Below are 27,882 nucleotides of genomic sequence, written 5' to 3'. Positions count from 1 at the left end.
CTTAGACTTGGTTTCTTGGGTGGTGATTCCTTCTGAGATTTGTTGTTTTCCCACCTGCAATCACAGTTAGACCTGGGTTAAACAGGGAGCTTTGAGGGTGCCTTTTATGAGATGCTCACCAGATTTCAGGCTCTAGAGGAGGAAACATCCATTTAGTTTCAGAATAGATTCCTTTTGTTCTGGCAAATACCTCTTAAAGGGTGTTGTATGAAAGATATTGGAGAAGCACTCAACTCACACACTGTCTGGGAAACTATTTTAGGGTTCAGTAAAGACCTGGGGCCTGGATGCTTGACCCATTTCCCATGCATGCAGACCCTTTCCATCTCTAGTCCAAGTCATCCTGGGGGAAAAAAGAAAGAAAAAAAATCAAATCATCAATTCTCTTTTTGCTTTTGGTTTTAAATTTTGAAGTTTTCCAACAGTTGTTATTGAAATTAGAGAAACAACATGGTTTTATTTATCTAGGTACCATCACTGATGCTTTAATATCCAATAAGGTCTGTTAAAAATCAGTTGAATGAGAACATTTTTCTATTTAAGGCTAAGATATTTTTCCAGATTTCCTTGACACAGTTTTTTTTTTTTTTTCATTTTAGTGGATGTTAAATAATCTTTTATCTCAAAGGAGTATAAAAATTATATGTTTTTTAAAAGTATTTTAAAAGGTCAACTGGAACTAAAAGCCTTCTAACAAAAGAGTCATTAGCCCATCCCTCTTCTCTCTTCTCAGTCTCCCCAGGTCCCCTCACCAGAGGCCATTCTTTTTGACTCTTTTGACTATTTCTTCTGGCATGTGCACATTTCTGTCTTTTTAATACTGTAGAGCATTGCTATCTTTTCATTCCTCAATTTTAAACCTCGTCAACTGATTTCCTCTTATTATAGATGAAAGTTGAGTTCTGTTGTACCACCATTCTCTTATCCTGTCCTCCCAATGTAATTATATTATCATTTGGAGTTAAATCAAAATGCATTGTTTACATGATTTTGCCTATGCAAATATGATCCACAGCTGAACATATAACATATTTTGGTTGCTCCTTTTTCACTTTTTGTCTTTCCTGAAGTAAATAATTCACTTTTTTTTTTTATTTATTTAAAAAGTTTTTTAAATGTCTATTCATTTTTGAGAGACAGAGACAGAGCGTGAGCCGGGGGAGGGGCAGAGAGAGATGGAGACACAGAATCCGAAGCAGCCTCCAGGCTCTGAGCTGTCAGCACAGAGTCCGATGCGGGGCTTGAACCCACAAACTGTGAGATCAGGACCTGAGCCGAAGTCGGAAGCTTAACCAACTGAGCCCCCAGGGGCCCCTTAGTTTTATTTTTTAAATTCCTAAATTTTCTTTGTACTTCTTGACAATTCCCACCCCATCCATTTTGTCTCCATATAATTTCCCTTGGGGGAAGGTTTATCAGGTAATTTTTTTTAGTTCCATTTTTTTTTTTGCCTTGAAGCCATCCCTCTAGAGATCTTGATTCTCCTTCTATCTGGGGTCTTCCCCCACCCAGATCTGCTACTCAGTTGCCTTCTGAAATCCATTTTGCTGCTATCATAAGAATTTACTTTGCCTTGCTCTGAGGTAGCGTATCTCTCGTAGTTTTCTGAGAAAGAGTGTGTGAATGGTAAATTTTTTGAGACTTTCATGTCTGAAAATGTTTTTATTCAACCCTCATATTTGATTTTTAGTTTCCCAGGGAACATAATCTTGAAGACAATGACCCATTGTCTTTTTTCAGAAACTGAGATTATAATTCATATACCACAAATTTCACCAATTTATCCTGTACCATTCAGTAGTTTTTAGTATATTCATAAAGTTTTGCAAACATCACCACTAATTTTGGAATATTTTCATCACTTGGAAAAGAAACCCAGCACCCATTAGCTGTTCTATTCTTTGCCCCTCCCTACCCCTACCCCTGGCAATCACTAATCTACTTTCTGTCTCTAGGATTTGCCTGTTCTAGACATTGCATATAAATGGAATCATACAAGGTGGATTCTTTCACTTAGCATAATGTTTCAAGGTTCATCTTTGGTCTATGTATCAATACTTCATTCTTTTATTATGGCTGAATAATACTCTATTATATGGATATAGCACATTTTATTTATCCATTTATCAGTTGATGGAGACATGTGGGTTGTTCCTACTTTTTGGCTATTGTATATAATGCTGCTATGAACATTTGTTTACAAGTTTTTGTGTGAGCATATGCTTTATTTTGAGAGACAGGGAGGAAGGGAGGGTGTGAGTGGGGGAGGCAGAGAGAGAGGGAGAGAGAGAGAATCCTAAGTGGGCTCCGTGCTGTCAGCACAGAACCGGATGCAGGGACTGAACCCACAAACCGTGAGATCATGACCTGAGCCGAAATTGAATCTGACACTTAACTCATTGAGCCACCTGGGCACCCCAACAATAATTATTTTTTGAAGTTTTCTCTTCCCTGTTGTTTCTCCTTTCTTTCTGTTTTTAGTGTTTTTGTCTGTATCTCATTTCTACATCACACCACTGGGCAACTTCCTCTCCCCAACACTAGAAATTTATTTCTCAAAGGGGATAACATAGAAAGTCTCTGGACTGGGGGACATCAGACACAGTTGAGAGGGAGAGGACCAGAGTGAAAACTGGGAGATTATGAGTGTGTTTACTGAATATAGAGCCCTCTGTAAGCTTCCTTGACAAAGCTCCAAACAAAAAGGAGGAAACAAAAGGACAAACAGCTGATACCTGTACTTTTGGGGTGTAAGAAAAATACTATAGGACTTTTGTTTGTAATTATTGCCTATTGCCCATCACTGCCTACTTTGTTTTAAAATGAATGATTTATAAATAAATATACATGTATTGGGGCTCATGCTCAATATTTGTTACTGATGGAAGTACATAATCAGAGTTCAGAGTCTACTGCATTAAACTATGAATTTTTGTAAAGCAAATTGCATTGATTTCAATTCTCACATTAAAAAAAAAAGTTTATTTATTTGGAGAGAAAGAGAGGGAGAGAATGAGGTCGGGAGGAGCAGAGAGAGAGTGGGAGAATCCCAAGTGGGGCTCATACCCATGAACGGTGAGGTCATGACTGGGCAGAAACCAAGAGTCAGATGCTCAACCAACTGAGCCACCCAGGCGCCCCTCTCATATTTGATTTATAGATATATCATGAAAAAAAGCACCAATACAATGTGATATTGTAAGGAAATTATACCAACAGAAATGAAACTAATATGCCTGCAAGAACACAATGTTCAGTCTGGAACAAACTTCTACCCAACTTTGGATAATTTGAGAAAAAATGTGTTTTTACCTCCCCATTTAACACTGATCCTAGAAGCAGCACTCTACAGTACATTTTGGATCACTTTAAGTTAATGATAACATAGTAAGTGCCTGAAAGCCATGGCAAATATGGGTGTTCTGACCTACTTAAGAACTGACTGAAATATGCACACACATGATCTTTTAGCTATATGATGTTGCAGGACATTCAGCCCATTGCATGTGGCAGTAATGTTAAAAGGTGGCACAAGGTATACAAAACAATAGAAATAAAGGAACTAAAACTAAGAACTAAGGCTAAGGAGAGAAGCATTCAAGAAATACTTGGGTTATTAGTTGAAAGGAGCAGTTATACTTTGACTTTTGAACTTGATGCTTAAGTACTTCATTATTTTTGCTTTGCCCATCTTTCTAATTGCCTATAATTCCCAAAAGGGGATTTTACTAATCTAGTGTTAAAACAGAGATCTGTAAAGGGAGTTTGAATTAGAAATACCCTGGACTATCCCACAGCTTTCAGCAAAATCAATTCCTTATGTAATTAAAAGTTTGATTAAACTAAAACCTACAAAAATACCATTAAATGTTTCTGAGTTAATAGGTTTATAAACAGATTCAAGGGTTTGACCCAGCAATTTTTTTAGCTCAGATTTCCTCCAATAATTTACTATAAGCTTTACCAAGGCAAAATAAATAAATAAATAAATAAATAAATAAATAAATAAATAAATAAATAAATAAAACAAAAAAACAAAAAAACAAAACACAATTTCTAACAGTTAGAAAAGAAACAAATTGGTCTGTTTGAAAGAATTACCAAACCTGTGCAATCTGGCTCTTGTCATCTGCCAAGCGGCAAAATCTGGCGTCCATCCACCACAAGAGGGCAGTAGCGCTCAACCGTTGTTAATGGGAACCCAACAGAGCCAAGGAGGCTTCATTAGAGAAATCATTACAGCTGTTGTTAACACATCACTCTCTCACTGGAAAACGCAGGCAAACAGGGATCACAACCCAGATAGGTTCAGAGCTTCTGTCCTGGGTAACAATAAGACAGGAAATAAGCAACAGGGGCTTGTGAAAGGGAGAGGCCTCCCTCCCCATCCTCATGTCCTTGAGTCACCGTGGAGATGGCCGACTAGCTTAATAATGGCTGCAGATAGGGGTCTGTTTCATTTGGATGTTGAGATAAAAACGCTGTGGCAGGCAGGCATCAATGGAACAGAGCTCTTAATGGGGATTTGGAAAGGGCAGAAAGAATAAAAACTGTGGGGTGCAGCAGAGCCGATATCTCAGAAAATGAATTAGGTTTGGTTTTAGGTGTGTTCTGGGATGAACTTTAGATTCATAACACTGGAACGTTAAGATAATCAAAGCAATCTTTCCAGTGCACAACTAGTGCACCTCAATATTTTAAGTATGTATGTGGATTGGTCTGGGATTGCCCAGAACTTGAGATGAATCAGATATTTGTACTATGCTCTCATGACCACCATCTGTTTTTGTTTTATTCATTTGTTACTGAGCTATAATCTGAAAAGACTTTTAATATTTGAAAGACCTAATTTAACCATTCTGTAATTTAATGTTGTTTCAACATTTATTGAACAGTTACAACTGAGAGAAAAGACAGTGCCTCTGTGTGTGTTGAAAGAAAAAGTTTTAGAAAATTGTACCTCCATGTTTTAAATCAGCCTCAAATAAAAATTGAGACTTGTGAATGTTTCCTACTTTTTACGTGCCTTTCATATCTTGTATTGTACTTTTGTTGAAGTCAAAGCTTCATTGTTGAAGTCAAAACTGAAATCATAGAAAGGCTAAATCTAATTCAGGGAATCTTGTTCCTTCATAGAAAGAAGGGATAGAATATAGGGAAATAAAATGTTCTGTCATTCTTTTTTTTAAGTTTATTTATTTATTTTGAGAGAGAGGAGGGGAGGGGCAGAGAGAGGAGAGAGAGAATCCCAAGCAGTCTCTGCATTGCCAGCGCAGAGCCCGATACAGGGCTCAAACTCATGAACTGTGAGATCACGATCTGAGCCAAAATCAAGAGTTGGATGCTTAACCGACTGAACCACTCAGGTGTCCCTGTTATCCTTTTTTTAAAATTTTATTTTAGAGAGAGAGAGAGTGCAAGCAGGGGGAAAGGTGCAGATGGAGAGAAAGAGAGAGAGAGAGAGGGAGGGAGGGAGGGAGGGAGGGAGGGAGGGAGGGAGAATTTAAGCAGGCTCCATGCTCAGCACAGAGCCAGACACAAGACTTGATCCCAAGATCCTGGATCATGACCTGAGCTGAAATCAAGATTCAGATACTTAACCAACTGAGCACCCAGGCACCCCGTTCTGTCATTCTAATACAGATCCATGAAGGACATACTTGTCATTAATGAGCCATTAGATAGAAGATGACATTTAAAAACTCTTATTCAATTATAAGTATCACTTAATGGTTTATTCAACTCAAATTAGCCAACATTTATTGGATTAGTCACTGTGGTAGACATAAGAAGTAACAAAAATGAATAAAACATTGAGCTAATGGTGAGAGGCACCTGAAAGAAATATTGTTTTAGCAGCTACTCTGTGACAGATTTTTAAATATCTTTTCTTATTAATCCTCATAACAGTTCTGAGGTGTTATCCCTGTTTTGTAGAAGAAGAAACAGGCTAACACCAATTAAGTGGCCTGCTGAAGGTCACAGAACTAGTTGGGATAGTGCCAAGATTGAAACCCAGATATGTTCAATTTTAAAGTATATTCTCTTTTCATTGGACCATTCTATCTGGATATTAGTCACTGACTCCTGGGAAAAAGTAACTTTTATGAATGGCAGTTTAATAGTTTACAATTTAACAAATGAAACATATGGTGTGCAGTTATTACATATTTTAAAATAAATTTTAATTAGGAAAAATTTTAAACATAGAAATTATAGGGGTGCCTGGCTGGCTCAGTTGGAAGAGCATGAGACTCTTGATCTCTGGGTCCTGAGTTCCAGCCCCACGTTGGGTGTAGAGTTTACAAACCAAAGTTAGAGACTAACACCTGTGTAGTCATTACAGAGCCATATTCTGTATCCAATCTGAATGTTATACATGTTTGAGTCAGACTTTTTTTTTAATTTTAATGTTTATTTTTTGAGAGTGAGACAGAGCACAAGCAGGGTGGGGAGGAGGGAGCAGAGAGACACAGAATCTGAAGCTGGCTCCAGGCTCTAAGCTGCTAATGCAGAGCCCCATGCAGGGCTCAAACCCACAAACCATGAGATCGTGACCTGAGCCAAAGTCAGATACTTAACCAACTGAGCCACCCAGGCGCCCTGAGTCAGACATTTTTAAAGAAATAAAACATTAGAGAAACAGTTGAGACTTTCTACCTCTCCTTGATCCCTCCCATTCTCTTTTTTTCCTCTCTAGAGCTAAGACTATTATGAATTTGATGTTTATCAGTTTTATGCATGATTCCTTACTTTTACTTACATGTTTATGAATCCATAAACAATACAAAATTATTTTGCAGTGTTTTAAATTATATTTTAATTGTATCCAAAAGAACGTATTATTCTACAACTTGCTTTTTGTGATAATACATTCTGAGATTTATCCACAATGGAATGTGTAGCTTTAGTTCTTTATTCATTAAATGCTATGCAATATTCTATTATATGAATGTATCAAAATTTATTTATCCATTTTCTTATAATTATACATTTAAACAAAATTCTGCCATGGTTTTGATTCAAAGCATATCTGATGAACTTTCATCATAATACTGGAACTTATATATTTTAATAATAAAGGTACAAAACAATCCATACTAACTTTTTTTTTTCTTGGTATAGATCATTCTCGAATCGAAGTATGGAAGTTTGGTAATAGTGTCATCGAATACCTATACCACTGGGCACACATCTGTTTAACTCTCATGGAGCTAAGCAAAAAAACAAGTAGTGCCATTGCACCCCCATTGCTCTCCAAAACTGACTCCTATGTGTATGCAAAAATGCCAAAGGGAAGCTTGCCAGGGAAATGTTAATGAATTGGTACTGTATTCAGGCTATTTTTGTCATGTTCAGTTTTGCTTGTTAACTATAAAATATCTTCAATTGGAAAGGAGTGTCACATAGACATATTTTGCTCCTAGACATTGACCTCAGCATTTTCCAAAACGAAAATGCTACCTAAGGAGAAATTTGATCTAAAAAATATCCAGTTAAGGTAGCCATAACCAAATGCATGTTATAAGTTATATTGAAAAGTTTCCTTTTAGTTTTAGCTTTGTATCTGCCGTGGGACTATTGTGGTTAATTGGGTAGAATTATTTCAACTCTTTAAAGGTGCAAAGTAAAGACTGAGGATTTATGGAAAAATGGCTATTTTTACATTAAAGGAGTACCAAATAATAAAGATTTTAAGACATGAACTGGGAATTGTTTTTCTAATTTTTTCAGAGACTTAAATTTGCATCACCTTTTCCCCCTCCCCAACGATCACTACTCCTCCCTACTGACTTTAACAACTTAAGTTACTTCAATAAATAGAAATTCTTGTAGGAAAATGTCCATGACTCATGGAAAAAAGAAAACACCTTTTTTTAATAACAAAAACCTCTCAAGTTAAAGAACTGCAAAAAGAGTTTATATTTATTTAAAGCTTATTATTACAGCAAACTTTACTGCTCTTTTGTGAGATTTCATCTTTGCAATAACATATCTGATGAGAGTCCATTTTTAATAAAAATTTGGGAAATTAAACTTCATTTTCTTTATTTGGTTGACAAAATGTGATGTGTTGCAAACATCTTATAATTTGAGGTTGGAGCTCCCTTCTTAACCTTCTCTGATAAAGTGGCAGCAGAGTTATTACCAGTTCTCATCTCTTGGATGATCGCATGCCCAGTCTTAACCTATAAGCCTATTTCATATTTGGAAGAGGGCTTTTCAGGGCATTTGCAACAACATTTCTAGGAACAATGTTCTTGAAGATATTAAACTGATAGCCACATATCCTGATGGCTGCAGAACAAGCTTATAGAGTTCACTGTGCATACAAATGGCATTTTAGGCAGCGAGCAGAGGACTTTTTCTGCAGAATGCTATCTTATTAACCATTATCATGGGAATTAAGTTAACTAAATGACATCTAGCTTAATGAGAACAGGTATCATACACTTGCATGGAGTTTAACTTGTTTGAAGTATTTTCACACACAAGCTTATAACCTCCCAATAACCTGTAAGGTAGGCGGTCTAATACCATTATCCTCACTTTATAAATGAGGACATAGGCTCAATGCATGAGTTACCTACTTCACAACAGCTGGTAAGAAGCCAGGGGACCTAGCTTCCATCTATCCTACCTTTTGCCAGCACTCAGACATCTCACTGACACTTTTCAACCTTTACCAGACTAATGATTATGCTATCAGTCTTTTAGAAACTACTTTAAAATTAAGCAACCAGGGATGCCTGGGTGGCTGGTGGTTGAGTGTCCTACTTTGGCTCAGGTCATGATCTTGCGTTCCATGAGTTTGAGCCACACATTGGGCTTGCTGCTGTTAGCACAGAGCCTCTGTTCCCTTCTCTCTCTGCCCCTCCCCTGCTCACACACACATTCTCTCTCTCAAAAATAAATAAAACATTTAAAAAATAAGTAAAATTAAGCAACCAACAAGAAAGATTAATTGAATTTATTTAATGATCATTCAAGTAAAATACTATCCCTTAACACTAGGAGCTTACTTTTTTAGTGACGAGGATGTTATTTATACTTGACAAAATTTACATACAGATTTATATTTAAATCCGTTTATTGAATACATTGCTTTACTTATAGTTCTATATACTTCAGAAGCTTGATTAGTTTTTTGTTGGCTTTCTTTACTGTAGCTTATACATAACATGGACACGGTATGGTGTTGACCATCCAGACCATTTTCCCTTTATTTTTTTTAAGTTTATTTATTTTGAGAGAGAGAGCACATGAGCAGGGGAGGGGCAGAGAAAGGGAGAAAAGAGAATCTCAAGCAGGCTCTGCGCTGTCAGTGCAGAGACTGACACAGGGCTCGATCCACAAACCATGAGATCGTGACCTGAGCTGAAATCAAGAGCCAGATACTTAACCAACTGAGCCACGCCTCCCCCCCCCCCCCGCCCTTTTTTAAAGGAGACAGATGTTTTTTGAAAACACTGTAAGGGAGCAGTGGCATGCAGGACAGCAAAGGATAGGCTGTCTGCCAGGAGGCGGTGGTGGGGGCCTATAGTTATGGGGTGAAATGAGGTATGGGAACCTATGGAATTTTCCTTTTTTGGTAACTGCCTGGTTGTAAGTAGCCCATTGGTCAGCTGGGGCCTATGGCTTTTTTGAGGTGGGTCATTTAATGAGCCTGTTTGCATGCAGCCTGGTTATCACTCTGGGCCCTTTTGCCTTACTCAGGTTTCCATTGCTCAAACCTGTTGCATAAAACAGCCTCTGGATTCCACCCTGACAGATCAACAATGACAAATCTTTGGTATTTGAGTAGAGGTCTCATCTTCAGTAGCTGCTTCTTGCTAGACAGGGTGGGTGCACGTCTCTACCTCAACTTGTGGGTCCATCAGGGGTTCTGTGCAGTTATAGACCAGAACATGGTATTATTTAATGTGCTGAAAGGAGATTGGAGTGAAATTCACTGGTAGCCAGGTCCATGGGATTTAGGGAGAGGGGACCCTCTGATGGCATGGCCTGGAATCCTTATTGAATAATCATTCCTATACATAATTGTTGGATTCACTCAGACAGGTAGGAATGTATTTTGCCTGTAGATCAAGATGGTGTTGGATCTGAGGGAACAAAGGAAAAAAGCGTGCAGGGGAGGAGGAAGCAAGGCAGCTGAGCGTCAGCCAGCATCAGAAAGAGTCCCAACCGAGTCTGTAATGGGTGCAGATTTGTCCTGGATGAGCTTCTGCTGCCAAATGTGCTGCAAATTGGTAACAGAGACCTCAGGGGGATGGAGTGGGAGAGGAGAGGAAAGCAGTCTTCGCCCTCACAGGCATGAGGTGTCGAACCTGTTTGCCCTTGGACCTTCAGACCACATGGGGATAGCTGCCCTGGCCAGAAAGCTTCAGTTGTGGTGGAGTACTAGGGTTAGACTGCCAAAGGGCTGAAAAGAGAAAGGTGAGGGAAGAAAGGATTCCTCTGAAGGTCAAGAGGGGAAACCCCTCACCCTTTCAGGCAAGGGCAGTCTGGCAATTTCCCTCTGGGGGCTTTGACTCCTTACCAAGGAGTGACCTCAGCCAAGGTCATCAGTTCCTCAATGACTACTAGAGATGGTTCTCTGAGGAAAAGTCCTGAGAAATTCCTGGAGAATCCAGGGAGAGTCTGGGCCCAGCAGAGATTCCCCATATGGGCCACAAAATGCCAGGTCATCCAGATTGGGTGGAGAATGGTGGCAGGGGCAGTGAAAGAATTCACCCAGGGCAGAACAAAGGAGATAGAAGTTTACTGAATACACTGCAAGGGAGCAGTGGGCAGGACAGCAAAGGAGAGACTGTCTGCCCAGACCATTTTCCTTTTTAATTATGGCTTTCCATGGTCCAGCAACAACTTAAGATTTTAAGACAATGATACTGGAATCTCAGGAAAGCTTCTACTGCCTCTTTTCAAGCTTTATGGAAATATAACTTACATGATATATAATTCATCTACTTAACAGGTACAGTGCAATGGTTTTTACTGTATTCAGAGAGTTTTGCAACCATTACAACAATCAATTTTAGAACATTTTCATCACCCCCGTGAGAAACCCCATACCCATTAGTAGTCACTGTCCATTTTCCCCCACCTAAGCCCTAGGCAATTATTCATCTTTCTTTTTCTATGGATTTGCCTATTCTAGACACTTCATATAAATGGAATCGTACAATATGTTGGTCTCTTGTGACTCACTTCCCATTCCCTCTTTATCTAAATATGTTTAAGCAACCAGCTACCCTTAACTTCCACAGACATCTCCAATCCAGACTCAGAAGATCTTCTGCAGGTAATTTAGGGAATTTTCATTCTTCTCATGTAGGTTTTATGCAATGCCACTCCCACCTAACCCCACCCTACATCATTAACTCTGTGTTCTTACTCTCCCCTGAATGATTTTATTATAAAGACCTCCCTCAATAGATATCAATTAAATATTGCCTATTTCTTTGTCCTTAGGCATAGTAATTATCCTCAGTAGCTGTTCCATCTCTTAGTCATTAGCTCTATTTTACCTCTCTTTGACTGTCCCTTCCATAGACCACAACTAGGAGGGTACCTCTTGGTGGCCATATTCTGTTCTATGTGACCCTGACTGTAGCCACAGCTTTTTGAACTGGGGTTGACCCCTTGCCAAAGGAAGACCAATTTGTGAAAAGGCCTAATATACAAAGTAACCAAACCATGGATAATCCAAACTAGGAAACAGCAATAAGAGCAGTGTCTAGAAGGACAGTAAAGAGTTTAGAGAGGCCAAAAGTGTCACGTCAGGCCTTAAACAAATTAAAGGATACTGCCTTCCAGACACTACAAGTTGGCAGCGAGAAAGTTTAGAAAATGCGTAGTTGGTTAGGGACAAGAATGCACAAAAAGGCAGAGGGCACAAAAAGAAGCAGAGACTGAAAGAGTAGGGAAGTGACATCAGTAACATTAATATCAAAAGATTAAATGGAAGATCCATTAGTTTGGGTGCTGAGGTCCCTACAGTTGCCTTGGATCCAATGCTAGTCAACTGTTCTGTGTTTGAGGTCTTATTGGGAAGTCTAAGACAGTTGGAATTCTCTGTTGTGTAATAGGAGTATGGTAGTAATGATACCATCTTTTATTGGTTCACTCTGCTTCTGTTCTTACACCATCTTCAATTAAAGTTCCCAAACTTGGGTTCAAAATGTTAGGAGTCTTTTCCGTGTCTCTGATTCACTGCTGCAGGTACCACCATTGCTGCAAACTCTGCCAAGTGATTGAAGAAGTTGAACTCTCTGAAACAATGCATCAGAGAAATCAGCCTTCTACCTTTAGGAGAATCTCACAACTGCTTCATTACGACATCCCAAAGGCAATGGGAGAATACAGGATTCAATACACCAATTCAAAAGCTCACATTATATATAGGATATTGAGCTGGGTAATTTTGTGTAACTAATTCCCCATTCAGTCTCTTTAAGCAAGAGGCAGACAGTCTTGGCAGGGGGCTTTATTTTTACCCTCTATTGATTCTTTTTATTTTAAGCAAAATAACACATACTCATAATTTAAAGAGTCATCTTGTTATACAAGGTCTTTTAAGACCACAACATTTCCCAGCCCCACCTCACCCCTGTTTTTCTTACCTCCGAGTCAACTACTTTCAATTCCTTTAGGTCGGGAATTAATAAACAGCTCAGGCCTATTACGATAAAGTTTTATTAGAAAAGCCATGCCCAGGGGTGCCTGGCTGGCTGAGTCCATGGAGCAAGTGACTCTTGATCTCAGGGTCATGAGTTCAAGCCCCACATGTGATGTAGAGTTTACTTTAAAAAAAAAAAAGAAAGAAAAGGATACCCATATTGTTTATGACTGCTTTCATACTGCAAGGGCATAGTTGAGTAGCTGCTATAGCTACTAAGACCCCAAGACCCACAACCCCTAAATATTTACTATCTGACCCTTTGCATAGTTTCCCAACCCCCTGATTTTGACACGTACCTCCATATTGTGAAATAACATGTGGTGTGGCTACATTTTTTTCCCTGATTTAAGCAATATTTATTAACTTCTCAGTATGCATTACAAAGATTCAGCTTCTTCCTCAGTATGTGCGTCCACACACACACAAACATTTCCCATTCCTCTATCCTTTTCAATATATTGCACTAGAATTTAAATTAGAATAGATTGATATTCAGCATTTGCATTATCATGACTATGTATGCTATTTAGGGCTTAGCCATGTAGTAAATTACAATCATTTTCCTTTTCTGAACATCTTTTCACTTTCCCTGGAGTTAATATTTGGAGTTAAAGTTTCTTTTGGAGTCAATGTCCAGAGTGGCTGGAGTGACTATAATAATAACACACAAAGTAGATTTCAGAGCAAAGAATATTACCATGATAAAGAAGGTCATTTCATAATGAAAAATAGGTCAATTAATTAAGAAACCATAACAATCTTAAATATTTATACATCTAATAACAGAGTTTCAAAGCATATGAAGCAAAAACTGAGAGAACTGCATCCATGGAGACACAAGTAGATAACTAGTTACCTAGGGTCAAAGGGTTTGTGCAGAAATGAGTGACTAATGTATATATGCTTTCTTTTTTGGACATTAAAATTATTCTAAAATTGATTATGGTGATGGTAGCACAGCTCCTTGAATATATTAAAAACCATTGAATTATATACACTTTAAATTGGTGAATTACATGGTATGTGAATTATAGCTCTATAAAACTGTTTAAAAAAGAATGGCTGTGGGGCGCCTGGGTGGGTCAGTCAGTTGAGCATCTGACTCCTGATTTCAGTTCAGGTCATGTTCTCAGGGTTGTGGGATTGAGCTCTGTGCTGACAGCATGGGGCCTGCTTGGGATTCTCTCTCTCCCTCTCTCTCTCTGCTCCTCCCTTGCTTACACTTTCTCTCTCTCTCAAGTAAGCATAAAAAAAAAAAAAGTCTGTACTAGATAGAAATCTGATCTACATAGAAATAGTAAATGTGTGCATAAACATAATATTTTTCTTATTTTAAAAATAGCTTTGAAAGATAATTGCTTGAAGCAAAAATAACAATTTATTGTGTGCTTGTAACATAGGTAGAAGTAAAATGTGTGAAAATAATAGCACAAAACTTAAGTGAGGGAAAATGGAAGTACACTTTTGTAAGGTTTTTTTTTTTTTAACATTTATTTATTTTTGAGAGAGAGAGAGAGACAGAATGCAAACAGAGGAGGGGAAGAGAGAGAGGGAGACACAAAACCCAAAGCAGGCTCCAGGTTCCGAGCTGTCAGCACAGAGCTGGACACGCGGCTTGAACTCATGAACTGTGAGATCATGACCTGAGCTGAAGCCAGACGCCCAACCGACTGAGCCATCCAGGTGTTCCATAAGGTTTTTAAACTATACATAAAGAGGTATATTCTTTACTTGAAGACAGACTGAGATAAATTAAAGATGTATACAAGAAACCCTAAAGCAATACCTTAAAAAACAATAAGCAAAGAAGTATGGCTAATAAGTCAACAAAGAGGTTGCATCATAAAAATTGTAAGCTGAAACATAAAAATTTCTTGATTAATCCAAAAGAGGGCAAAAAAAAAAAAAAAAAAAAAAAGCAGGGAGGGTTAGAGAACAAAGAACAGATAGGAAAATAGAAAAATTGCAGCCATACTCATACTCACTTTAATGAAAACGTTCTAGGGGTGCCTGGGTGGCTCAGTTGGTTAAGTGTCCAACTCTTGGTTTCAACTCAGGTCATGATCTTGCAGTTCCTGAGTTCCAGCACTGCACTGCCAGTGCGGAGCCTGCTTGGGATTCTCTCTCTCTCTCTCTCTCTCTCTCTCTCAGAATAAATAATAAACTTAAAAAGAACAAAAGAAAATGTTCTAAACACGCTAATAAAAGAAATTATCAGAGTAGATTTAAAAAAAAAAGCAAGACCCAAATACAGTAAAATCTTGGATTGCAAGTAATTTGTTCTGTGAGTATTCTGCAAGACAAGCAAACATTTCTAATAAACAATTCTAAATTTTTTTTTTTAACGTTTATTTATTTATTTTTGAGACAGAGAGAGACAGAGCATGAACGGGGGAGGGTCAGAGAGGGAGACACAGAAACTGAAACAGGCTCCAGGCTCTGAGCTGTCAGCACAGAGCCTGATGCGGGGCTTGAACTCACGGACCGTGAGATCATGACCTGAGCTGAAGTTGGACGCTTAACCGACCAAGCCACCCAGGCGCCCCTCTAATAAACAATTCTAATAAATTTTAACTTGATAAATGAGCAATGTCTTACAAATACGAGTAGTATGTGATGCCAAAGGTCACACAATCACCACAACTGAGCCAATGGTTCTTCTCTCTCTCTCTCTCTCTCTCTGCAGGATTGTGGGTGATCACCTCCCATGCTCAGATGCTCAGTCTCAGACCATGGTGTTTGGCAGAAATCAGTGATTTTTCTGAACTTTGGAAGTGCCCATAACTGGCACTAGTGTATTTTTTGTCACTTCAAAGCACCTATGGACAGTCTTTTGCTTTTCCATACAAGAGTAAGCTTAGGAATGCTTTGATTCATTCTAGGTCAGGCTGCCTACAGATATAGACCTTTTCCTCTGCTGCTTTATTGCCCAGTTACATTAAAAACAGTATATGGGAATGCAAACTGGTATAGCCACTCTGAAAAATGGTAGTATGGAGATTCCTTAAAAGTTAAAAATAGAACTACTCTATGACTTAGCAATTGTACTACTAGGTATACCCAAAGGATACAAAAATACAGATTTGAAGGGGAACATGTACCCCAATATCCATAGCAGTATTATCGATAGCCAAATTATGGAAAGAGCCCAAATGTCCATCGAAAGATGAATGGATAAAGATGTGTATAATACATATATAGATTACATATATACATATGTACATATGTACATACACATATATACATATATATACATGTATATGTAATCTATGTGTGTATATGTATATATGTGTGTATATATATACACACACATGGAATATATATACATATATATGTATATATATATACACACACACAATGGAATATTACTCAGCAATCAAAAAAGAATGAAATCTTGCCATTTGCAACTCTGTGGATGGAACTAGAGGGTACTGTGCTAAGTGCAATTAGTCAGAGAAAGACAAATATTATATGACTTCATTCTTATGAGGAATTTAAGATACAAAACAGATGAACATAAGGAAATGGAAGCAAAAATAATATAAAAACAGGGAGGGGGGGAAACATAAGAGACTCTTAAATACAGAGAACAAACTGAGGGTTGCTGGAGGGGTTGTGGGTGGGAGGATGAGCAAAATGGGTAAGGGGCATTAAGGAAGACACTTAATAGGATGAGCACTGAGTGTGATAGGGGATGATTCACTGGAATCTACTCCTGAAATCATTATTGTACTATATGCTAACTTGGATACAAATTAAAAATAATAATATACAAATAAAATACAGTATATGACAAGTTTATTAATATTGTACTGTAGTCAACATCCCTGTGAGCATATACAATGGCCCCCATGCAGAAGATTCCATTGAGCCAACAGACAGCAGTGACCCCGTTAGTGGTAGTGAAAGTTGTCCTACACAATAACCCTCCTCTCTCTCTTGTCTCCCTCACACCAGCCACAAAGGTTTTCAAAGGTTAAGTGCGGGTTAATTTATTTTTCTTTATATTTTATATTATTTTGTATTTTATTACAGTATTATAATCATTTTTATGTGAGTATTTTGGGTTATGGAACAAATCGTCTGAGTTTCCATTATTTCTTATGGGGAAATTCACTTTCATATACATATGCTTTGGATTACAAGCATGTTTCCAGAATGAATTATACTCACAAAGGTTTTATTGTATATACTATCAACATGAGATCCACTTTTAATATAAAGACACAAGTAGATTAAAATAGGTTAGAAGGATGGAAAAAGATAAACTATGCTAACAATAAAAACTGTCTATATTAAAATCAGATAAAGTACATAAAGAGAAAAAAAGACAGGGTCATTTCTTAATGGTATCATGGTCAATGCAAGAGGACCTAACAATCCTGAATGTTTAAATACCTAAATAATAGGATTTCAAAATCGGTGAAACAAAAACTGACAGAATTAAAAGGAGAAATAAACAAATCCACAATTACAGTTGGAGATTTTAACATCCTTTTGTCAGTAACTGAAAAGATCTCTTTGGCTGCTAGAAAACTAGTTTTGAACAGGTCAAGAGCTGGTGGATGAACAGATGAAAAGCGACTAGAATTTAAAACCAAAACAAAACAATATATATATATATATATATAACATAATTTTGATTCCTATATCCAGTATTACCACAATGCTGTTATTAATAATTTCGTCTATGAGCATGGGTCCTATATTAACATACAGATTTTCAGTTGCCAAGTTACCCTGAGCCAGGTATACTCACACTGAAGCCTCGGTGGAAAAAAAAAAAAAAGTCGATAGCTTTACGGCAGTGTTTTTCAAACTTGACTATCAAAGCTACCTGCAGGGCTCTGTAAAATTCAGATTGCTGGGCCCCATCCGGGAGTTTCAAATGCAGTAAGTCTGGGAAACCGCCAGAGAATTTGCATTTTAACAAATTCCTGGTGATGTTCCCGGAACCACACTTTGGGAATTGCTGGCCTAGAATTTTGTCAATTCCTTTCTTTTCAAAACGTCCAGGCAGCCAGTTGGTTTCCAAACAAAGCCAAAAGCCGTCGGACTCGGGCCCTTGCAAGACGGAAGCAGCTCAAGAGACGGATTCAGCCGCTAAAAGTGTTTCAGGCCGCCCAGATCCGCGCGAGAGTGTACGTGATGACGTTGACGTCTGCGTGAGCGTCACGTAGCCGTCGGCCACGTTCAGCGGAGACGGGAGCAAGATGGCGATTCCGGGCAGGCAGTGAGTGATCCGGGAGTTAGGGTTAGGCTGGGAATGAAAGATCACGGCGACTTAGTCTTTGACCGACGAGTAAAAGTGCGCTGGAAGTGAAGGGGCTTTGTCGTCAGGGATAGAGGCGGGGAAAAGCGAGAAATCCTGAGGAACATATTCCCCTCCCCCCACATTTTCCAGGATGGAAGTCCGAAGTTTGAGGGAGAAACTTGTGAGGAAATAAAGGAAGTTAGGCTGAGGGGCAGAGAGCGAGACTTTTCTATTTTCCAAAAGCTCGGTCTGAGGCCCCTCAGTCTTGCTTCCTACCCCGCGCTTGAGTTTCTCCCTGGTTGGATGCTTTCAGGGGCAATGAGAAGAGACAATTCCTGGCTTCCTTAGAGGGCCTTGTTCTCCTTGGCTGCTCAAGTCCTGATTCCCGCCCTCCCTCCTTGTTTTAGGAATGTTGTGCTGAGAAGTCACAAAAGGGTAGGCATAATAGGGACCTGGGGTATACGTTGCCGCAAGAGAGACAAATATTGTATGTTCTTGAAAGTTTTATCTTTGATGTATAATTCTTACTTTCGATGGAGTTTCCCGTCATCTCGGCATTTTAAAGGCCAAAGCGTGAGAAACTAAATGAGTTGGACCTGATGGGATGGTTTTCTGAGCTGCTCCAAGACAGAGCAAATGAGCGCAATAGAATATAATGGGCATTTGTCCCGTGACTTCTTAAGTTTCTCAGTTACTGTAATCTTTTAAAAATTTTTCGTGGGTCACATTACCCAATAACTTATTTTAAACTATGTAAGTACCCAGTTGGAAAAAAAAAAAAAAAAAAACAGCTATTTTCTTGTTCGACCACAAGGATAATTTAGAGTGTTTTAAAATTTTTAGTAGGCATGAAACGAGCGTTTCACTAACATGTTCTTTCTAAAACATTATTTCATCATCTAAAACATTTCTGATCTCTTCAGTTATTTCTCTTTTTTTATTAAAATGGTATTTGAATTTGACCCGTGTCAGCAAATAATTACTTAGAAGAGTAATTATAAAATCTTAACGCACATTAGAACTTTGAGATCATTGGAAAGCGGAAACCCTGTTCTGTGTTCATAAGCTGTGTGATATGTTTTGACTTGGTAGCTTCATCTGGAAGAAGTAGTGGATGTATTATTTTTTAACATTTAAATATAATGGTGTAATTTCTATTTCAAAAACAAAATGCAGGTATGGGCTTATTTTGCCAAAGAAAGCACAGCAGTTGCACCCTGTTTTGCAAAAACCATCAGTGTTTGGGAATGATTCTGATGATGATGATGAGGTAAGGGAACCTATGTTTTTCTATTGCATTATTAGAAATAGAATTTTTTAAATCGAACTTGTGAATTTGATGTCTTTGCTTGCCTTAGTTGTTTGTCATTACAGTGTATCTGGAGTATATTATCATTTACAGAATCATCAAAAGGAATATTTAAAGAAAGACTTTTCACTGATTTTTTTTTTCCTTCACTAATGTTACATGGGAATCTAAGATTTTTTTCAGAAGTTGTGATTTTCAGTTATTTCTAAGTAGTTACACAAAACTGTTTCAGACAGCTAATACTAAAGTAACAAAATTATTAGTGTAAAGATCCCTGAAAATGAGGTATTAATATGTCACCAATTTCCTAGAAATTTTTATTAGCAAAGTAGTTTCTTTTAAGACTACTTTTGTGATTATTAATTGTCTGCTAAATGTAGTTGTTCAGTTTTGTAATTATGGTAGTGCATGAAGTTACAATTGGTTGTTCTACAATAATAACACCTAATATGAATATTTTCTATTTTAGCAGCCAAAACTATGTTTTCCTGTGAAATCTACAGCTTATAGCAGAAACAGCCTCAAATGTATGCTTATGTCTTGAGTCATTTTCTGTATTTCTGAAAGACCTTTGCATCAGTTAGTCTGATAGTTCCTTTGGTCTGGCAGAAAGATAGCTTCTCTTTTTACTCATTTTATAATGACATAGGTAGGTAATTGAACATATTTGATACTTCTTTGCTTTTGCTTTCTTTCTGTTGAAGAAATTGGCTCCAGACACTGTCTACTTTCCTACATTCTGCCCCAGGCAGCTATCTCATTGTGATTTTGATTTGCATTTCTCTGATGGCCAGGGATGTTGGCCATTCATGTATCATCTTTGGAGAAATGTCTATTCATATCATTTATGTATTTTAAAATTGAATTATTGCCCTTTTATGAGTTACAAGATTTCTTTATATATTCTAGATATAAACAAGTCCCTTGTTAGATATAATTTAAATATTTTTTCCCATTCTTTTGTCTTTTCACTTTCTTGATAGGATCCTTTGAAGCACAAAAGTTCAATTTTGAGAAAGTCCAATTTATTTTTTTCATAGGTTTCTATTGCTTTGGTGTCATACCTAATAAACCGCTTAATCCATTGTGATGAAGATTTATACTCGTGTTGTAGTTTTACCTCTTAAATTTAGGTCTGTGATCCATTTTGAGTTAATTTTTGTATATGGTATGAGGTAGGGGTCCTACTATTAGGACCTAGGTCCTAATAGTAATAATACTATTATTTGCATATGGATATCCAATTGTCCCAGTAGCATTTGTTGAAGGCTATCCTCCATTGAATTGATAGCACCCTTGCAGTTTGTTTTAATGTACCTTTTCTTTTCTTTTCGTTTTAATTTTAGAGGATGGGAGGCACCTGGGTGGCTTAGTTGGTTAAGTGTCTGACTCTTGATCTTGGCTTGGGTCGTGATCTCAAAGTTCCTGAGTTTGAGCCATTGTCAGGCTCTGTGCTGACAGTGTGGAACCTGCTTGGGGTTCTTCCTCTTCCCCTATCTCTGCCCCTCCCTCCACACTCCCCCCCCCCCCCAAATAAATAAACTTAAAAAAATAAAGAATTCAAAGAAGAAAGAAAAAAAAACCTGAAAAATAGCGGTGGGGGGAGGGAGGGATGAGAGAGAGGAAGAGAGAGAATCCTAAGCAGGCTCCATCTCCATGATTTGGGGCTTGCTCCCACAACCCTGGATCATGACCTGAGCCAAAATCAAGAGTTGGTCGCTCAACCAGCTGAGCCACCCAGCCCCACAAATATTTTTTTAAGTCATCCTACCATGGATATGCTTATTCTAATGTTTCATATAAATCGTCTTGGCACACCATATAATACAAAGCAAAATATTTGAGAAGGATGGATGTACACAAGTGATCTAGAAAGTATAGTCATATTATTGCTCTTTCTTTTCCATTGTGAAATGAGGCTGGTGTACAGTGAGGCTAGAGCTAGAGAAAGCTAGGGCTAAGCCATTTTGCTCTTTCTTCATTCTGTCCCTCCCTGCCTCCTCCCATTCTTTTACATAAAGGGACTTTAATGCAGAGAACTGGTTACATAAGTAATGGAAGACTTAAGCCAAAAAGAGAATAGATGGTGAGGCAACCCAGAGATGAGCCAGTGGTGATAAATGGAGGGATACAGGTAGGATACAGGTCCTGGAGGCCAAGGGCTAGGGTTATCTGGTGGGAACTGGACTCTTCCCGAAGGAGCTGAAGCCACTAGGGAGATTCAGTTTTAGGTAGAGAAAAAGGCAGGGTGGAATTCCTTGTTTTTTCCCTTTCTTCTAGCCAATAGATCATTTTTGTCTTCCATTGGTAGAGCTCATCCAGAAGCCAACTGACAAGCTGCAGCTTAGTTCTTAATGAACAGGATATAAAACTTTTCTTCAGTATGCCTTACCAATAAGATCAGTCTAATGAATTCCAGCTTATTCTTATACTGAGAAATAAATTTCTTCGTTAAGTATTTTTAAATATTTGTGAGGTTTGAATACAAAATCTCTTATTTAAAAAATCAACAGTTTAAGCAACAATAAAGTTTTTCGTGCTTTATAAAATATAAAGGTAAATTTTATGGTTCTTTTCCTAAAGAAAGCATTTGGTATACCAGGAGAAGAGCTGCTGTAATGCACATCCTTTTATTGTTATTTATAGCAATTTAGCAGAAGCATTTATGAGCCCAAATTTAAGATCAGACTTTTCCTTCCACAGGTCCAGCAGATGGGGCCCTAGTAAATGAATTCAATATTAATATGTGCTTATATCCAGAGTAAGTTTAAAAACTGGAAAGTGGTAGCCCAGCACTTTAAATTACTGTTTAATAGTTTTAAATTATCAGAACTAATTAGAAATAATATTTTGTTCAAAGGTAGGGGAGATGGAGTTTTTTACCCCTTATGAGTAAGAGGTTTATATTGTATCCAAATGCAACTGTCTGCTCATAAGTATTTGAGTGGTTTTGCTATTATAGTAATGTGTTTATTCCATTTTATCCAGTGTATCCTTTTTTCCAGTGCCATTGCCACCACCTTCATTACTTATTTTAATACTTTGTAATTAGTTTCCTTATCACCTGTCTCCTTAAATTCGTTTGAAATACTGTTGACAGATTGATCTTTCTAAAAGCACAGTTGTATTCACTTATAACCTCCTTGCTTTTGAACTTGATTGTATTTAAAATCTAAACTGCTAATCCTGACATTGGAAGTCTTCCCTATGCTTTGGCTTCAAAATGCTTATTAGCATTTTTTACTAACTGTCCTCCTCTATGCAAAGTACACTGTCATGTTTGTAATTTTTCACAGCTCTGCTTTTCTTCACATTGGAAGTCTCCCCATCCTACATGTCTATATTATAGCCATCCTTCAAAATCCATTGCAAAAGCTGCTTCCTTCAAGATTTCATACAGTGGGTGCAATCTCATCCTTTTTATGTCACTCTACTTATCTTAGCACTTAGCTTTTCATACCTTGTGTTGTAAGTTATTTGCATACATCATGTCACTAGCTCAGAGTATGAGCTCCATAAGTTAGGATCTGGATATCTATGCTGATACATTTTTTTAAATGTTTATTTATTTATTTTGAGAGAGCGAGAGTGCGAGCACATGCACATGCCCATGAGCAGGGGAGGAGTAGAGAGAGGACAAGCTCCATGTTCTTAGCTCAGTGCCCACTGTGGGGCTCAAACTCACAAACCGTGAGATCATGACCTGCGTTGAAATCTAAATCAAGAGTCAGGGGCTTAACTAGTAGCCACCAAGGTGCCCCATGCTGGTACTTTTACTACAAGTACAATTATTTACTTAGATGTTTTAGCTGTCTATATTGTAAAGAGACAGGTAGTAGAGCAAGCCCACTACAGAACTTTGCTTTCATAGTGTGAAAGCAGCCATTAGACAATATATGAATGAATGAGCGTAATTAATAAATATATTCTAATAAAACTTTATTTACAAAAGGAGGGGTGGCTGGATTTGGTTGTAACTTACCCCTGGTCTACACAATTATTCTCAAGAGTACTTGTGATAACCAGTAGTATTTCACAAATTTTATAAGATAGTCTCTGACCAAAATTGATGTTGCCTGACAGGTTCAACAAGGAACTTTCTTTTAGATATTTCTCAGTAATGGATGCTTGCTCATTTTGCATAGCATAGTGACTTTTCCTTTTAATCTTGGCAATTGAAATGCTTATTTCTAGACAATATTCTTGCAAGATCTATTTTGCACAGTAATTCATAATGCCATGAAGAAGTATCCATACAACCTGAAAGTTGTTGCAGTTTTGTATCTTTATCCTTTAAGAGGATAAGTTAAATAATGTATATAATGTACTTAATATAATATTTAGGACATAATAAATGTTACATGTATTTTAAAAATTGCATTTGTACAGTTTATTAAAGCTCTTACTGTGGCCATGTTCTCATGCCATTAATATTCCTTGAAACCGGAATTTTTAAAATGGCTTATGGAAATTCGTCATATGGATTGTATGTCTCTCTCAAAAATAAATAAACATTAAAAAAATAATTTAAGGGGTGCCTGGGTGGCTTGGTCGGTTGAGTGTCCGACTTTGGCTCGGGTCATGATCTCGTGGTTTGTGAGTTCAAGCCCCACATCGGGCTCTGTGCTGACAGCTCAAAGCCTGGAGCCTGCTTCGGATTCTGTGTCTCCCTCTCTCTCTGCCCCTCTCCTGCTCATGCTCTGTCTCTCTCTGTCTCAAAAATAAATAAAACATTAAAAAATTTTTTTAAAATAAATAATTTAAATAAACATAAAGCATGAGGTAAGGTGAAATAAACAGAATACAAAATTGAATATGTATGATTGTACAAAGCTATATGTCCATGTATAGATAGAAAAATGAAAACTATTATTTTGGATGACAGGATTTGGCTTTTTTATTTAAAAAAATTTTGTTTATATTTGTTTATTTTTGAGAAACAGTGGGACAAAGTGTGAGCGGGGGAGGGGCAGAGAGAGAAGGAGACGCCGAATCTGAAGCAGGCTCCAGGCTGTGAGCAAGAGGTCAGCACAGAGCCTGATGTGGAGCTCGAACCCACAGACTAAGATCATGACCTAAGCCGAAGTCAGATGCTCAACCAACTAAGCCACCCAGGCACCCCTGGTTTTTTTATTTAAAAAATTATTATTGTAATTTTGAAGAATAGAAGGAAATGAGTACTTAAGAAAAAGATAACAATAATTGTATATTCTTGAAGTTAGAAACATTAGCAAGTAATGGGGTTACATAGTACACTTTCATTATTGCTTGATCTTTCTCCACTTTAATTCTGATCATTTATTTAAATTTAACTGCATTTATTTTTTTTTTAATTATTTTATTTATTTTGAGAGAGAGAGAGACAGGGAATCCCAAGCAGTCTCCACACTGTTATCGTGGAGCCTGACACGGGGATTGAACTCAGGAACCATGAGATAATGACCTGAGTCAAATCAAGAATTGGATGCTTAACCAACGGAGCCACACAGGTGCCCCTAATTCTAATCTTTTAAAAACATTGTCTTGAAAAGTAGTCTTCATAGTTCTGTTTTTCCTAATGAAAAACTGTTCTTAGTTGGAAGCCTGTTTGGCTTGCTGATGGTAAGAAAAAGTTAAAATACTAATCTATCTGAACCAATAAATTTTCAGTTTTTTTTTTTTTAATCACTTATATGATTTTCTATTCCTCTGGATATTGTTTGGTACAGTTAAAATGACAGTTTTATATACACATGACAAAGTGTATGATGTATGGAAATGGCAGGAAATTTAGGTTATTTTAATGGTAACTAAGAATTTTTTACACTTTTCTCATGCTATTAAAATGAATTCCTGGTAAATTTATGATACTGAATGTATCTAACAGCAGTATAGGCAGTGAGGAATTTAAAGTTATTGTGCAGTTTTGCTAAAAATGCATCCCCTGATTTGCTGTCCAGGAGTGAAACAGAAACAAAATGTAAGAGGGGAGAAAAGGACAGCACTAAATGAAATGATAGAATTCTGTTAGGAGTGGGAGAGATGACAAGAGAATTCTATTCTTATTTTTTAAGTAAGCTCTGTGCACAGTGTGGGGCTTGAACTCATGACCCTGAGATCAAGAGTCATGCTCTATGGACTGAACCAGTCAGGTGCCCTGAGAATTCTATTCTTATTTTATCTCCCAGTAGGATGGAAATATTAGAGAAGTAGCTGAGAGAACCCAGATTATGAAGATGAGATAAAGTAGGAGTTTTTGGGGTTTTTTTAGGAAGGAAATGATGTATAATCATGAGTCCTTGAAGATATGTAAAGTTGATTTGTGAATCTCTGTTTAAATCTGTGCATTTTTAGCCAAATTTACTTACATTGGCACATGGGGAACTTATTTTTTAAAAATGTTTTTTGGTTTGAAATATAATGTATAAGCATTATTTTATTTTTCAACTCCAGAGTTTTGGTTTCTTTTATAATTTCTGTCACTTTATTGATACTCTCTATTTGATGACACATTGTTCTCATACTTTAGTTATTTAGACATGGTTTTCTTTATTTTAAATCACTCTGTGTATGGATCATACTTTTCTCGTTTCTTTGCATGTCTCAATTTTTGGTTCGGAACTGAAAGTTTAAAATAATATAATATGGCAACTCTGGAAACCAGAGCCTTTCTTCTTCCCAATGTTTATTAGGATTTTTTGTTGTTTTTTGTTGTTTTTGTCTTTTACACAGAGACTTTTCTGAACTAATTTTTAAAGTTTATATTTGTGTGTGTGTGTGTGTGTGTGTGTGTGTGTGTGTGGCCACTGAAGTCTCTGCTTGGTTAGCTTGGTGGTTAGCTAATGATTTGACAGAGCTTTCTTTTTTTTTTTTTTTAATTTTTTAAAATATTTATTTATTTATTGAGAGACAGAGAGAGACAGAGCTTGAGCAGGAGAGGGGCAGAGAGAGAGGGAGTCGCAGATTCCAAAGCAGGCTTCAGGCTCTGAGCTCTCAGCACAGAGACGTGGGGCTCGAACTCACGAACCACAAGATCATGACCTAAGCCAAATAGGATGCTCAGTCGGACTGAGCCACCCTGGTGCCCCTGACCTTTCTTTAAATACTTGTAACTAAGTCTCTAGTCTGCCAGGAGGCTCTATATGCATGCTGGGCAGGTGTATAGTATACCACTAGGCATTTTACAACTTTGCCTTAGCCTTCACTTCTTGCTTGTGCAGTCTCAGGGTCAGTTGTGAGAGTTTAGGACCTTCTCAGGTTTTTCCTGATCAGGCACAAATGTCTTTGTACGTATGTGGGCTTCATGATCCCCAGGAATATGTTGGAACTTTCAAATCCCCCTATTGAACATCCTATTTCTCAACGTTTCTTTTTAAGCTTTTTGGTTAGCCTATTATTTACCCCAACTGTTAACGCACTGCGCACTGCCGCAGGCAGCCCTGAAGTTCAGCAGTTGTCTTTGATTGTTTTTGACAGAGACCCCCAGGGAAGAGGCTGTTTTACTTTGGCACTCTGTCACGTCAAATAAAGACTGCCTACTGAGTGGTGTCTTCAGGGAACCACCAGACAGGTCCAATAATAATTCTCTGGAATAGGGGTTTTGAAGGAGCTCTAACCCCATTCTGCCTCCTCTAGTGGCTGCCAGACTGCTGGTTTCTGCCATGATTGTGGGCTGTTGTTTTAGGCTACCATGGCACTAGGGAGGGGATGATGGAAATAGGGAAAGTTAAAACACCACAAAGTTCTTAGTGAAATTCAGCTATTCTTGAATAAATGCTCCCTGAGCTCCTGTAAGCCTTTGGTTAATTTCCAGAGTTTGGAAAAAAAACTGATTCTGACATTTTTGCCAGTGTTAAAGAGTTATGTTGGTCCATACTCTGTCATTTTCAGTGACTGTGACTCTCCAGGTTATCTTTTAAGCTTCTCCAGTGCATTTTCGAACACTTCAGACAAAGTCATCTTCTTGGTTTTAAAATCAGTATTGACTTCTCCTTGCTTTTAGAATTAAGACCAGCATCTTATTTTTTACCTGCAAAGCTATGCATTTTCTTGCTGTTCTCTTTAGGTCTTTTCCACTGCCCTGCCCTATTTTATTCTTTAAAATTGCCTTAGGTCATCTAAGTGAATTTTAGTGTCACTTTCAAGGTACACATTGAAAAAACTAGAAATTTTGATTGGACTTGTATTGGATTTATAGGTACTATAGAAGAGAATTGATATTTTAATATTTTAGTCTTTTCATTTATTTGTTCAGGTATTTTATATATCCTTTAGTACAATTTGAAAATTTCCTCACTTAAGGTCACACCCATCTTTTTTGAGTTTCTTTGTGTCTTTAGTTCTTTTATCTGATATTTATTATTTCTCTGTGTCATGTGTGTGCGTGTTATTGCATTCTCTGGAAACTATATATGGTGATAAACAGAAACTGATAGAAACATTCTTTAATGTTTCTTTAATGAGAGTTGCTTATAAAGTTTTATAATTAAATCTGATGTTTGGGCTGTTGGCTTTTGGTACTGTTTCTAGTTTACTAAGAATTTTTATCATAAATGAATATTAAATTTTAATCTTTTTAACATCTATTAATATGAGTTTATATTAATTTTTTGAAGTTAAACCATCCTTGTATTCCTAGAATATTTGATTTATTATTTT

The 27,882-nt window shown here is 37.5% G+C and overlaps 2 protein-coding genes and 1 long non-coding RNA gene across 19 annotated transcripts in view; 2 read left to right on the top strand and 1 right to left on the bottom strand.

The window, feature by feature from the left end:
• Nucleotides 1–7,706, top strand: part of EFCAB5 (EF-hand calcium binding domain 5) — a 187,732-nt gene extending 180,026 nt beyond the window's left edge. For all 14 annotated transcript variants that reach the window (XM_078437557.2, XM_078437554.2, XM_078437552.2 and 11 more), the window contains one exon: nucleotides 7,126–7,706. In XM_078437557.2, coding sequence (XP_078293683.1) covers nucleotides 7,126–7,319 — 194 coding nt within the window. In that variant the 3' untranslated portion in view covers nucleotides 7,320–7,706. The remainder of the gene's footprint in view (nucleotides 1–7,125) is intronic.
• LOC144614345 (uncharacterized) lies at nucleotides 27–17,799 on the bottom strand. 2 transcript variants are annotated; one of them, XR_013552051.2, is made up of 3 exons: nucleotides 17,442–17,799; nucleotides 4,107–4,322; nucleotides 27–343 (listed from the first exon to the last, which is right to left on the bottom strand). It is a non-coding gene; the product is annotated as an uncharacterized LOC144614345 (long non-coding RNA). The 2 variants fall into 2 exon arrangements; XR_013552052.2 differs by lacking the exon at nucleotides 17,442–17,799 and adding an exon at nucleotides 14,668–14,970.
• A 13-nt stretch (nucleotides 17,800–17,812) lies between these two features.
• Nucleotides 17,813–27,882, top strand: part of NSRP1 (nuclear speckle splicing regulatory protein 1) — a 60,279-nt gene continuing 50,209 nt past the window's right edge. Inside the window, exons 1-2 of one of the 3 annotated variants that reach the window (XM_060647823.1) lie at nucleotides 17,813–17,915; nucleotides 19,113–19,206. In XM_060647823.1, coding sequence (XP_060503806.1) covers nucleotides 17,896–17,915; nucleotides 19,113–19,206 — 114 coding nt within the window. In that variant the 5' untranslated portion in view covers nucleotides 17,813–17,895. The other 2 variants (XM_060647825.3, XM_060647824.3) reach the window with 2 other exon arrangements.

The sequence above is a fragment of the Panthera onca genome, chromosome E1 (genome assembly GCF_046562875.1).
Source record: "Panthera onca isolate mPanOnc1 chromosome E1, mPanOnc1 haplotype 2, whole genome shotgun sequence".
Classification (NCBI taxonomy): Eukaryota; Metazoa; Chordata; class Mammalia; order Carnivora; family Felidae; genus Panthera; species Panthera onca.
The sequence above is the reverse complement of the archived record's forward strand: the minus strand, read 5'-3'. Positions and strand labels throughout refer to the sequence as shown.